Source organism: Sinocyclocheilus grahami, unplaced genomic scaffold (assembly GCF_001515645.1).
Source record: "Sinocyclocheilus grahami isolate Dianchi unplaced genomic scaffold, SAMN03320097.WGS_v1.1 scaffold2191.1, whole genome shotgun sequence".
In the NCBI taxonomy this organism is placed as follows: domain Eukaryota; kingdom Metazoa; phylum Chordata; class Actinopteri; order Cypriniformes; family Cyprinidae; genus Sinocyclocheilus; species Sinocyclocheilus grahami.
Genome location: NW_015507370.1, coordinates 34,255 through 49,144, shown reverse-complemented (window position 1 = coordinate 49,144; position 14,890 = coordinate 34,255). Strand labels below are relative to the sequence as shown.

Genomic DNA, 14,890 nt, shown 5'->3' with positions numbered 1-14,890 from the left:
CAAATAAGCCAGGCTTATTTCAGTTAGTCTGATTTATTGTCACATGATTTGGTTTCAGAAAGCAAATTTACCATAGGCCCCAGGTTAGTTTCTCAGCGTAAGTTGCCACAGTGACTGAGCTTGAGCTGTTTCATAAAACAAGTTTACCAAATAAGACAGGTTTATTTCAGTTAGTCTGACTTATTTTGAACCAAATCAATTGACAATAAGTCAGACTCACTGAATTAAGCCTGGCTTATTTGGTAAACTTGTTTGATGAAACAGGCCCCAGGTTAGTTTCTCAGCGTAAGTTGCCACAGTGACTGAGCTTGAGCTGTTTCATAAAACAAGTTTACCAAATAAGACAGGTTTATTTCAGTTAGTCTGACTTATTTTGAACCAAATCAATTGACAATAAGTCAGACGCACTGAATTAAGCCTGGCTTATTTGGTAAACTTGTTTGATGAAACAGGCCCCAGGTTAGTTTCTCAGCGTAAGTTGCCACAGTGACTGAGCTTGAGCTGTTTCATAAAACAAGTTTACCAAATAAGCCAGGCTTATTTCAGTTAGTCTGACTTATTGTCACAATATTGTCAATAAGCCTGGCTTGTTAGGTAAACTTGTTTTATGAAACAGCCCCCTGGTCCGGGGCAGGCTAACGGTCAGGTAACGCTGACCAATAGGAACACATTGATATTACCGCTGACTCCCGCGCATACAATTAGTTGACTTTATTATCGGTCCAAAAATAAAAGTACACAACTGAAATAAATAAAAATACAGGCTACAACCAACTGTATTTAATATATTGTGCCCGAAATTTAATGACTTTTCTTAAGGGGATGGTTCATTGCGATTTCACCTTTTTAACGTTAGTTAGTGTGTAATGTTGCTGTTTGAGCATAAACAATATCTGCAAAGTTACGAAGCTGAAAGTTCAATGCAAATGGAGATATCGTCTTTTAAAATTCTGGTAGTGTAATGACTACAAAAACGGCTGGTAGGGACTACAACAAGTTACTTCCTGGGTTCGTGACATCACAAACCCAGATAAACCCCGCCCTCGGGAAAAGGCAGCAAAGAAGAGGAAGAGAAAACTAGAGGTGCACGTGAAAATCTGTTCATATATGAATCGCGATTCTGTCTTCTAACTAATCTAATGGATTCACAAGTTTCAAAATCAATGTTCTAAAGCAGAGTTCTTAATACTTCCTGGGTTTGTGACATCACAAACCCAGATAAAACCCACCCTCGGGAAAAGGCAGCAAAGAAGAGGAAGAGAAAACTAGAGGTGCACGTGAAAATCTGTTCATATATGAATCGCGATTCTGTCTTCTAACTAATCTAATGGATTCACAAGTTTCAAAATCAATGTTCTAAAGCAGCGGTTTTTAATCCCCTCACTCACGCCCCCCCGCTCTGCATCTCTCTCTCTCTCTCTCTCTCTCTCTCTCTCTCTCATATTCAGTTCAGCTCCAACAATGAACTGTTCCAATTATACACTTATTTTGTATACCATTATTTAACGCCGTTGTTTACAATACAACCGGAGCACATGCCGCTGAGGTGAGGGGCGGGACGTTAAGAAGCGCACTAGAGATGGTTTAGCCAATCACAACACACTGGGCTAGCTAACCAATCAGAGCCCATCGCCTATTTCTGAGGGCGGGACTTCATAAAAAAAAGGAGAAGATCGGTCCGTTTCTCAGAGAAGGGACAGAGCAGTGTGGAATAAAGCAGTGTCTAGCCATGCAGCCTTTCTCTCCGGTTTTATGACAGTACCTTTTATGGTTATAGTAGAACATTAAAATATTACAATCTAAAATTGCTCTTTTAAGGCCCGTTCACACCAAGCACGATAACTATAAAGATAACGATAAAGATATAGTTCTAAAAATTGTTCTCAATATTAAAGAATAGCATAGTCCACACCACAACTATAACGATAACGATACAGAGGAACGATATCGTTGTGATCACTTTCAAAACGATTTTTTCCCAGCTGATGAACGATAAAACACTGACAGCCAATCAGAATCCATCCTGCTGTAACGAGCTCAAGAATTAAAGCGGTAGACGCGCGCGCGCGCGCTTAGAATAAACTGACGATATCGTTCGCTGGTGTGGACGCTAATATCGTTATCTTTATAGTTATCGTTCTTGGTGTGAACAGGGCTTAAAGCATTAAAAACACAAAAAATGTAAATCCCAAATAACAGAAAACGGACTACATTTTAACTGATAAGAAAAGATTTTAACTCATCTGAGCTAGTAATTAGGGCTGTATAAGTCAGCTTACATTTGATTTAGTTACTGCTATCAATAAAATAAACTTATGTAGGATTAAAAATTCTACAAAAGGCCCATTTAATGTCCAACAAATATTTTAGCAGAATGCATATTTTATTCAGAATTATTGCGGTCCATCTGTTTAGCGCGCAGCAGCGCTCGTTCACTCCGTAAGCCTCGTTCACTCCCGACAGCAAAATGGATATATTTGCATGACTTTCTAACATTTACAGATGAAGAATATACCCGTGACATGTCCGTTATGCACTGAGGAAAACACAATGTCTCAAATGCATTAAACGGCACAAATATTCGCTGTTTGCCATGCTGGATCCGTTTGATCCATGCTCGACATTAAGGACTGCGTAAGAATAAGCGTGCACATCAAATTATCCTGACTCATTGAACCTGGATCGAATTAGTGAGATTGCGTGAACTTAAATTGTCGTTTATGAAACCGCTTTCATCCCGATTGATTTGTTAGGTTATTTCAAGTCAGGTTTTGGACTTTAATCCCCGCTTTTCTTAGCGTCTTTTGTGAAACAGCCCCCTGGTTTGTTTGGTAAACTTGTTTTAGGGGGGCAAACACTTCTTCACACAGGGCCATGTAGTTTTGGATTTTGTTTTCCCTTAATAATAAAAACCTTCATTTAAAAAGTGCATGTTGTGTTTACTTGTGTTATCTTTGACTAATATTTAAATTAGTTTGATGATCTGAAACATTAAAGTGTGACAAACGTGCAAAAAAATAGGAAATCAGGAAGGGGGCCAACACTTTTTCACACCACTGTATATTATTCTATTATAGTTATTATTTTTATTATACCATTCATAGCTTTCAGTCACGTGACCGGCTAGAAGATCTGGGCAAAACATCCATAAAACTGCAGCACAAGCCTGTCAATTTTCCATCTGTTTCACAGCCGCAAATATTTAGATCACCTCTCAAAAGAATAAAACAAAGGTATGTGAATGTTGTGATTATTGTTTTTATTTTATTTTATGTAAAGCACTTTGAATTACCATTGTGTATGAAATGTGCTATACAAATAAACTTGCCTTGCCTTGCCTTGCCTCAAAAGATTAAAACAAAAGGTATGTGTGAACAAAATGCAAGTTTTGGCCATTTGCAATCCATATTAAGCACCCGCGGCAATATTTCAATCATTAAACAGTGCGACAAAACGTTGTAAATACACTTAAAGTGCCTTAATGTATTTAAAACAGTAATATAGAGATTACTGAATTTAATATTTTAATATTAATGATGCATAGTTTACATAGGCAAGCAGATGAGGCCAGAATATGAACTCTATCCGCTTAATGGTTCAGTGTTTTCCTTATGGGTTTCTATGGGATACCACTTAACGCGAAACTTTGCACGTTGCGTTTATATTCGGGCTTCATCTGCTTGCCTGTACAAAATATACATCATCAATAAGGAGTTTACTGAATTTTGCCTTTTAATATCTGCGTTTTACTACATTACTACTTGAAGTTGACATATCATGATAATCTGATGTTTCCAGGTGTTAAGTGCTATAATCAGGTCCCCGGTGCATCTACCAACCAAGGAAACGTGAAAAAGATTAACCTAGTAACTTTGTTTTGGGAAGTTTTTTCTGCAAGCGTCTGAGAAAACGAGCGCATCTGATTTTGCTCTCCTAGTGACGTGGCAAAGGGATCTCATTATAATATTACATTATAATAATCTGTAAGTTTACACCCACGGCGCCGTCCTTTTGATTTCACAAGTGACAACGGTGTAGCAGCTCTAATGCCGTGGAGAAAGTTTGAGCAAAACATGCTAACTGTTCTGTGTTTGGCTGCACAGACGAGCACAGAACACTATTTACAGTCCCAGCCTCAGAGGAGAGGTGTGATAAACCACAGTTTTAACAGGGGGGGCAAACACTTCTTCACACAGGGCCATGTAGTTTTGGATTTTGTTTTCCCTTAATAATAAAAACCTTCATTTAAAAACTGCATGTTGTGTTTACTTGTGTTATCTTTGACTAATATTTAAATTAGTTTGATGATCTGAAACATTAAAGTGTGACAAACGTGCAAAAAAATAGGAAATCAGGAAGGGGGCCAACACTTTTTCACACCACTGTATATTATTCTATTATAGTTATTATTTTTATTATACCATTCATAGCTTTCAGTCACGTGACCGGCTAGAAGATCTGGGCAAAACATCCATAAAACTGCAGCACAAGCCTGTCAATTTTCCATCTGTTTCACAGCCGCAAATATTTAGATCACCTCTCAAAAGAATAAAACAAAGGTATGTGAACAAAATGCTAGTTTTGGCCATTTGCAATCCATATTAAGCACCCGCGGCAATATTTCAATCATTAAACAGTGCGACAAAACGTTGTAAATACACTTAAAGTGCCTTAATGTATTTAAAACAGTAATATAGAGATTACTGAATTTAATATTTTAATATTAATGATGCATAGTTTACATAGGCAAGCAGATGAGGCCAGAATATGAACTCTATCCGCTTAATGGTTCAGTGTTTTCCTTATGGGTTTCTATGGGATACCACTTAACGCGAAACTTTGCACGTTGCGTTTATATTCGGGCTTCATCTGCTTGCCTGTACAAAATATACATCATCAATAAGGAGTTTACTGAATTTTGCCTTTTAATATCTGCGTTTTACTACATTACTACTTGAAGTTGACATATCATGATAATCTGATGTTTCCAGGTGTTAAGTGCTATAATCAGGTCCCCGGTGCATCTACCAACCAAGGAAACGTGAAAAAGATTAACCTAGTAACTTTGTTTTGGGAAGTTTTTTCTGCAAGCGTCTGAGAAAACGAGCGCATCTGATTTTGCTCTCCTAGTGACGTGGCAAAGGGATCTCATTATAATATTACATTATAATAATCTGTAAGTTTACACCCACGGCGCCGTCCTTTTGATTTCACAAGTGACAACGGTGTAGCAGCTCTAATGCCGTGGAGAAAGTTTGAGCAAAACATGCTAACTGTTCTGTGTTTGGCTGCACAGACGAGCACAGAACACTATTTACAGTCCCAGCCTCAGAGGAGACGACAGAGCAGTGCATTTATTGATGTATTTACTGTATATTGCTGCTGCCACACAGATCTAAAATAAACAAGCGATTTATTTCCCAGCTGTTTACCTTCACAGACATAACCCACTGTTTTTGTAACTTGTGTGTTTTTAACGTAAACTTGTGTGTGAAAGAGAACTTAGTTTAGTGCTTGCATGCTGTGACAGCCGCTTTCTGTGCGTGTGCTTCGGATGTGTGCTCTCAGAAAACCTTTATATCAGAGGTTTAAACTAATATGGTTTAAAACGCATGATTTCAGAAAAACAGAATGGTCTGACTTCAGTTTTGTGAAAATATACATTAAAAAATATCTGCATGAAACGGAAACATTCATATAAACTCCTACCCCTAAATGAATCGCGATTTGTTTAGCGTCACATATTTTAATCGATTTTCAACCGACTCGCGGTTAATCGTTACATCCCTAACGTATATTACAGAACTTTATTGTAATAATATATAATATTGTGTGCAATCTCTCTGGAGTTTAAAAAAAAAATGTTTTACATGTCTAAACATTTTGTTGTCTGTTGCTTTGTGCCCGTTAAACTGGAGTTAACTTGTATTTGTCTTTTTTCACCTTAGATCTAATGCCGCTGAAAGAGGAGCGTGAAGTACTGGATGAAATGAAAGAAAAAGATCAGTGTAAGAAACATCATGATATCGTAACTGAAGAAATATCTGAACAGGCTTCCTCACAAAAAAGTAATTTCACCTGCCAACAGTGCGGAAAGTGTTTCTCTACAAAAAGAAACCTGAAACGCCACATGGACATTCACACTGGAGAGAAGCCTTACGCCTGCCAGCAGTGTGGAAGGTGTTTCAATAAAAAAGGAACCCTTAAAGGTCACATGAGCATTCATACTAGAGAAAAGCCTTACACGTGCCCTCAGTGTGGAAACTGTTTCACCCAGCAAGGAAACTTTAACAGGCACATGAGAGTTCACACTGGAGAGAAGCCTTACACCTGCAAACTGTGTGGAAAGAGCTTTACAACCAAACTAAACCTTAAGGATCATCTGCTGTGTGTGTGCACTAAGGATGGGTTAAAAGCAGAGCACTAATTCCGAGTATGGGTCACCATACTTGGCCACATGTCACTTCACTTTTTCACTTTCACGGTTGCGCTTGCGTCTCTTGCATGAAACGCCATTCTAAAAACACTGCGCTCAAGTTAAAAGAAGTTCACTCCCAATTCTTGCATGTTTTACCTATTCCACTGCCTGCGTCGCATCTTTGTCAACACATAAGCGCATTCTGTGTGCTAAATTGATGGTCCTTCACAGAGCGAGTCACACGTGAGCGGTTGTTTTTTCTGCTCAAGTGAAACCGAAAGTAAACAGAGCTCTGAAGGAAAAGCCCACATTACAGGAAAAGATGTCATGGGTGTGTGTGTGTGTGTGTATGAGAGAGAGAGATTGTTTCTTTGGAATATATTGTGATCATATAATGTGATAAACATTAGCCTACTCGACTCCATTCTTTGTGCTTTCGTTGCTGTTGTTTCCAATCCTGTGGCACTGAAAGGGTTAACGCATAGACCTTGGCCATGTTGAAATCAAAAAGAAAATGAATGCTGCCCAAGAGTTGCAGCACATCAGTTATGATCCCTATATCCATGAAATCCTAAGAGAAGTTCATATGGAAAATTATACCACCGGATGATTCATCTGTGATTGTGCACTCAAACCTTTCTGTACAAGCTTCAATCATATTGGGTTATTTCATTTAGACTGGCTCCGGACTTTACATGCTATTGCCATTCTGTCTTGCAGTTCTACTGTTTGTTTTTGTCTTTAGGAGTCTCAGGTTTTGGACTGTTGCACTATTGTCCCTCAGAACTTTCTGTAAAACAACAAAACACTATTGGGGTTGTATTCATGCATCTTAGTTTCCTTTGCAATACATCAAAGTCGACTCCCACATTGTATATATTCAGCGAGCCAATCAGCGCTCCGCAGGTCAGAGATGAAAGCTGTATAGCGGTGTTTGCTAACGGTGTGTGCGTGCCTATAAAGTAAGTAGCAGTCTATTCATCCATTGTTCTCTACTATCTTTATATATGTTTAACTGCTCAGTGTGTCCAAGTGCTGTGTTAAGTGTGTATATTTACATACTAGATTCCTCACATATATCACTGTTATGTTTAGATGACAATCTACTGTATGTGCCATTTTATTGGTTTATCTAATATACATTTCTAAGAGTCAAAGCACTTATTTGGCACATGAGCAGCTTCATCTCTGTCCTCCGCGGTGGGAGCGGTCCAATTTCAACTGCAATTTCTTTTGCCTCCTCTGTTATTGAGCAAGAGTGAAACTTGAACGTTTGATTAGCTCAGCTTGTTGCTCAAGTTACACGGGTTAAATGTAATATTTAAAACCAGCTGCTTAGTTCTTGTTTCCTCAATCTGCAGACATTTGTTTCAACACAATAACTTCCACCAGGCTTGGAGCTGGTGCAACTCATCCTCAAAAGCATATTTCTTAAGCGTCTAAAGAATAAAATATTAATCCTGCAAGGAAAAGGAACACTGTGACTTGTTTTTATGACCACATTTGTGTCTGAGACACGCCTTCTTTCTGCACATGCTCAGTGCAGTCCTGAGAGACCTTGCACGCAAACCACATCCTGATTCACACAGGATACAAGATCTGCAGTAAGATTGAAGGATTTTACCAAATCAGCTCACCTGTTCAAACGGATAACTTCAAACTCCTAGACAAGCCATGGATTTTGAGAAGAGCAAAGAAGGATGTAAAAACTGCGAAAAGAATTGCAATAACAAATGCCAATGCCATTGTCATATAGTAACCCAAAGTCCTACACCTAAGCAGAGGACTGAGGAGAAGACGTCTGAAGGGCCTTCAAAAGAGTGCGGCTCCTGTGATTGCGGCTACTGTTATTTCGTCCCCTGTGACTGTGTCCCTTGTGATGGTGGCTCCGGTGATGGTGGTGCCGGTGACCGCGGCCCCTGTGATTGCGGCCCCTGTGATTGCGGCCCCTGTGATTGTGACCCCTGCGATTGCGGCCCCTGTGATTGTGACCCCTGCGATTGCGGCCCCTGCGATTGCGGCTCCTGCGATTGCGGCTCCTGTGATATTCAGTGAATGTTTGCAGGATGTTGGTCAGACAGGTGAGAAACATTTGTCTCTTTAATGACTGCTTCTAAAAATATGGACATTTTACAATTTTCCTCCAATTTGATCAAAGTTTTGTGGCTGTTAAATGCGCTCTGAACATTGATCAGTACTTCCACAACATTTATAAATCTTAATGACAATTTCAACATTTACTAATACATATTCAAATAGAAAATTGTGCCAGCATTATCTAGTGCACTGTGAATTAACATGAATAAACACTAACAAAGGTTAATAAATGTAGCTCAAATATATTTTTCATTGTTAGACCACACCAGCTAATGCATGAATGTGAACAAATGAGACTTTATTGCAAAGTGTTAGTAAAAAGTAGGGGTGTCCCCGACTAAGTATTTTCATATTCGAATCAGAATTGTCGAATCTTGCCGATAGTCGACTGATAGTCGAATCATATGTTTTGGGGGCGGGGAAAAATACATTAACAAGAGTCAAGTCAGACATTCGACATTCATTAATACGGACGTTAACACACAGGGAAAATGTGTAACGGATGCCTCGCAGATACAAAAATAACGTTTTATGTTTTTATTAAAATGATATTCAGTGAATGTTTGCAGGATGTTGGTCAGACAGGTGAGAAACATTTGTCTCTTTAATGACTGCTTCTAAAAATATGGACATTTTACAATTTTCCTCCAATTTGATCAAAGTTTTGTGGCTGTTAAATGCGCTCTGAACATTGATCAGTACTTCCACAACATTTATAAATCTTAATGACAATTTCAACATTTACTAATACATATTCAAATAGAAAATTGTGCCAGCATTATCTAGTGCACTGTGAATTAACATGAATAAACACTAACAAAGGTTAATAAATGTAGCTCAAATATATTTTTCATTGTTAGACCACACCAGCTAATGCATGAATGTGAACAAATGAGACTTTATTGCAAAGTGTTAGTAAAAAGTAGGGGTGTCCCCGACTAAGTATTTTCATATTCGAATCAGAATTGTCGAATCTTGCCGATAGTCGACTGATAGTCGAATCATATGTTTTGGGGGCGGGGAAAAATACATTAACAAGAGTCAAGTCAGACATTCGACATTCATTAATACGGACGTTAACACACAGGGAAAATGTGTAACGGATGCCTCGCAGATACAAAAATAACGTTTTATGTTTTTATTAAAAGATAGTTAACATTAAACGTCAGTGAAACCCTAAGAATTCACAACAGCTCTCATTATAAAGTTATGTATATGACAGTAGTTATTAATGGTCTGCATTTCTGTTTTTTTAGCTGCGCGCGCTGAAGGTGACCAGTAGAGTGAAGCAGCAGGTTGTTAATCAATGGGATTTAACTCATCATTTATCTCATATAGAAAACGCTTATTTATACAACATAACGTTAATATTACGACTTGTAGGCTATCTGCACAAAATGCCCCGAATGCACATGAACGAATGAATGAACTCCTTTTGTGGACGCGTTCTTCACGCAACAACGTGCAGAAACACGGCAACTGAACTATAAAAATTCACAGCGTTTCATTATAATGGTTCAATGTAACATTTAATTATAATGTCATGTATATGACAGTCCCAGTCATAGTCATTAATATAATGCATTGTTGTTTGTCCTGCTCGCGCTGCGCGCTGAAGAGATAGTCAACGTAGTACTACAACGAAGCGCTTTACTGCTGCGCAACTCGACCAAATGCATCTTATACGAGATAAATAATATATACACAATATATATATATTTTTAAAAATCCAGTCTTTCACTTTGCCTGTGTCAGTTTGAGTCTTGTTAAAAGTTTTAAATCCCTGCCACCAAAATGTTCCTCTGTCGGTCACGGATCATTGAAAGTGAAACTTAAATCTATAGAGGTGGTTGGATTTATTCACGCACGTTAAAATAGCTATTTAATTAAAGCTTCTTTCTTTTCAGATTCTTATTTAAAGCATTATTTTAATAGGCTGTATATTAACTTATTGGGAGAAAACCGTAAGTTCTATGTGAAATCAGACATTGAGCACCCCCCCCCATACAGCCAAAATGGCGTGATCATAACACCCCGCGAATATTCGACTGTGAGATTGGGAGTCGAATCTGGCTCCTCCTATCGAAGCATCGAATCTTCGACTATTCGGGGTCACCCCTAGTAAAAAGTAAAAGTGACAAGCTTTTATTTAATTCTTAATCTAGTGAAAAATAAATATACTTAACAGGAAATAAATGTATTTCAAATACATTTTAGTATATTACAAATACATTTACATTTTTATGTACTTAACAGAAATACCCTGTAATTGTACTTTTGGTATACATAAATTGGAACAACTAATTTTGTACTTAATGCATTTAATTAGTGCTGAGGTCTAACTAAAGATAGTTCCACTTTAGCACAATCAAATTTACTTTCTACTATTGCATATGTAGTTAAGGTACACTTTAAATATTTTGCATGTGAAGATATTATTCAAACATCATCCAATCCTTATCAATAGTGACATTAAAACACATTTTAGTCTTAATTTAGAAATGTGCGTTGTGCACAAGTAGTACTCCAAATAAAGTTTAAAGGGGTCATATGGTGTTGCTAAAAAGAACATTATTTTGTGTATTTGGTGTAATGAAATGTGTTTATGCGGTTTAAGGTAAAAAAAAAAACGCATTATTTTCCACATACTGTACATTATTGTTTTTCCTTTATGCCCCGCCTTTCTGAAACACGTCGATTTTTACAAAGCTCATCGATCTGAAAAAGCGAGGTGTGCTGTGATTGGCCAGCTATCCAGTGTACCTCAAGTGGCCGAATACCTCAAATGTGAGACGGAAATGTTACGCCCCTCACCATACTGTGATGCCTGCGGCAATCACATGTGACGACCCCGGGCTGGACTCCGCTTCGTCCACAGCGTTATGCAAATCTTCCCACATAGTGAGGTAGACATGTGGGGGCGTGTTAGAACGAGCCGTTTTAGGTAGGCGTGGCTGACTCTTAACTTTTATAAAGAATATCTCTTTGGATTTGAGACTTTAGTCTTTGCAACTTTACAGATCTTCTTTATGCACCAAGAGCTTGTAACACTCCAAAGAGAAAGGAACAATTGAAATTGCATCATTTGACCCCTTTAATAAAATGTTTTAATCAGTAGGTCTATGTCCATAAATATGTTAATAGGTTAGAACTGTCCTTAGTATGAAATAAATGTATTTTAAATATATTACTTTTTACTAGGGTAAATATATGTAATTTTTGTGGTTGTTTTGATTTTTTTAACTTATAGAAAAGACGCTGCCCTTTTCAACCTCATTTTATTTGTAGGCATAGCAAATATGTCATGTTGATACTGAACCTTTTTTATTATTATTATTATTATTATAAAGTAATTCATCTGTCCGGAGTAGATGGATTTGTGGAGACAACGCAGTACTTCAGCTCCAGTGTAGAACACCATCTACACAAAGACAACAGCACTGTGATCTACAATAAACTTCAGGACATCTTTAGTGCCATCGTGGATGTTAAACATCATAAAGACAATATTATCTGTACATATAAATACAGTTCCAGCCAAAAGATCAAAGTAAACTAAATAGCAAATCAGTTAAATGCTGAATGTTTTTTTTTCAGTGCTCTGAATATCTGTATTTTTAGGAAAATGTGTCTGTTTTAATTTTAAAAATAAAAATTGTTAGATTTGACAACAATGGGACCATTGTTTCTCAACTCTGAGATTATTTTTTAAATAATTTTTGTAAACGGGCATTATGCACTCATTATTTGTGAGGGGCACGAGTGAAGATTGTCATGTGACACACAGCAGCCACGATAGCACTGTATAACTGATATTATTATATTATCTTTTTATTGGAAATATTCCTAAACAGGTTAACTATATCATGAAATATCTTGATTCTCAAATATGTGTGAGTAATACATATTACTCTCACACATAGTTGAGTCTTACAAAGCAATTTGCTTTATACATTTACAGCAAACCCAGAGTACAGGCAGTTTTATCTTAAAATTAAAAAGAATATATATACAATAATTATGAATTACAAAATTATAATAGCCTATTTGAAAAATATTGTTAGCTGATGCCAACTGGCCAACCTGATGCTAACTTTTTAAATATAAAGTCCAAATATTTTTATTCAACCAACTCAACCATGTTTATTCAAATATTTGATGTGATTTTCTACAAAACAAGCTTTAAAACACTTTTTTTCTTACTGCTGAAAATTAGATCAATTACTGTGACATTTATTTTAAATTTTGTTTAAATTTATTTTGAAATTAAGCGTTATGGTGAATGCTTCTACATCACTCTTGTCAACGCAGTCCATAGTTACAATAAAAATTATCGTGACTTTATCTTGTGGTTATTTTTGGGAAAAACAGTAGGTGGCGTTTTACCCCACTCTACACTGTAAAAAAACTTCAACTAACTATTATTTAGTAACTAGTTGCACAGAAACTTTACGTTCAGTCAATTTCTGTCTTCAAAGTGTTATCTGAATTGTTATTTTTATTTAGTTGGCTCAACCTTTACTGAACTAGTTTTATGGTCCATTCAGCTAAAATGTTTTTAATTGGCCAAACATTTAGAAAACTACAGCAAGTTATGTCAATTAAAATTTTACCATTTACTCCACGTGTTTTATATGTAACCTCGACTAAGATTTATTTTTTGGGCATCATAAATTGCCGTGGAGCTAGTTATTACATTTTATATATTTTAATAGTTTAAGAAAAGTATTGAAAATTATTAACTGGTGTCTTTCAATTACTAAAAACACACATTACAACACATAATAGCCTTCATTGAATAATAATCTGCATTTATAAAAAATTTTCATACAGGCTTGAAGAAAAAAAGCCACCTACATCTTGGATGGCCCGAGGGTCAGTAAAGTAACAGCAAATTTTCATTTTTGGGTGAACTATCTCTTTAAAGCTCCAGTTGACAAACGTTACATCTGTAACACAACTGCAAAATTCAGTTTAAACTTTGTTTAATGAACTAAAAAAGAGCTAAACAAAATGTTTGCAAACTAACATTTACAAATATTACTACTGTTCACAATTACATCTTTAAAATGAGTAAATAGTGCTTTATATAGTACTGATTGTGTCAAAACAGCTTTACAGAGTCATACAGGAAAATAAGTTTGTCAATAATGCAAGAGGACAATAAGTAATTTTTCCAACTGAAGTCGGTTCATTGATGATTCAGTGATGTCCTCATCCAGTTCAGCTCTCTTCCAATAGTGTCTGTGCAATCAGTCAAGCGTCCCCAACTAAGTAAGCCAAAGGTGACAGCTGCAAGGAACCAAAAGTCCATCGGTAACAGAAGACAAAAAGCCTTGGGAGAAACCAGGCTCAGTCCGGGGGCCAGTTCTCCTCTGGCCGGACGAAACCAGCATGGCTTGGTTTAATTCCAGGCTGCAACACAGGTCAGATTGTGCAACGTTCCTGAGTTGGGATTATCAATAAGTGTTCTTTTGTGTCAATGCTGCAAGCTGTTCAAACTGTGGAGTTGGGTTGGTTAGGCTTACTTCAGGCTGGCTGACGCTAGGATCTGATTTACAATCATCCATGTTGTCTTGGGCCTCTTTAGGGCCTTTCGCACTGCGGGAACCTTTTCATAGTACCAAAACTAATTGTGGAACTACCCACCTTTTGGCGTTTTCGCACCGCCGGAACTGGGTGCGATTTTAGTACCGGACTGCCTTTTTCGAGAACCAAATTAGCTCCTACTCCGGAGCAGGGTCTAACCAGTACAACTGGTACTAATCGTGATGCAAGTAGACATTGAAAGTAATTTTTCCAACTGAAGTCGGTTCATTGATGATTCAGTGATGTCCTCATCCAGTTCAGCTCTCTTCCAATAGTGTCTGTGCAATCAGTCAAGCGTCCCCAACTAAGTAAGCCAAAGGTGACAGCTGCAAGGAACCAAAAGTCCATCGGTAACAGAAGACAAAAAGCCTTGGGAGAAACCAGGCTCAGTCCGGGGGCCAGTTCTCCTCTGGCCGGACGAAACCAGCATGGCTTGGTTTAATTCCAGGCTGCAACACAGGTCAGATTGTGCAACGTTCCTGAGTTGGGATTATCAATAAGTGTTCTTTTGTGTCAATGCTGCAAGCTGTTCAAACTGTGGAGTTGGGTTGGTTAGGCTTACTTCAGGCTGGCTGACGCTAGGATCTGATTTACAATCATCCATGTTGTCTTGGGCCTCTTTAGGGCCTTTCGCACTGCGGGAACCTTTTCATAGTACCAAAACTAATTGTGGAACTACCCACCTTTTGGCGTTTTCGCACCGCCGGAACTGGGTGCGATTTTAGTACCGGACTGCCTTTTTCGAGAACCAAATTAGCTCCTACTCCGGAGCAGGGTCTAACCAGT

The 14,890-nt window shown here is 37.7% G+C and overlaps 1 protein-coding gene across 1 annotated transcript in view; it reads left to right on the top strand.

The window, feature by feature from the left end:
- LOC107574351 (oocyte zinc finger protein XlCOF2-like) overlaps window positions 1–6,665 on the top strand; it is a 12,993-nt gene extending 6,328 nt beyond the window's left edge. Inside the window, exons 2-3 of the mRNA XM_016260790.1 lie at window positions 5,949–6,387; window positions 6,650–6,665. Coding sequence (XP_016116276.1) covers window positions 5,954–6,387; window positions 6,650–6,665 — 450 coding nt within the window. The 5' untranslated portion in view covers window positions 5,949–5,953. The remainder of the gene's footprint in view (window positions 1–5,948; window positions 6,388–6,649) is intronic.
- The last annotated feature ends 8,225 nt before the right edge of the window (window positions 6,666–14,890 follow it).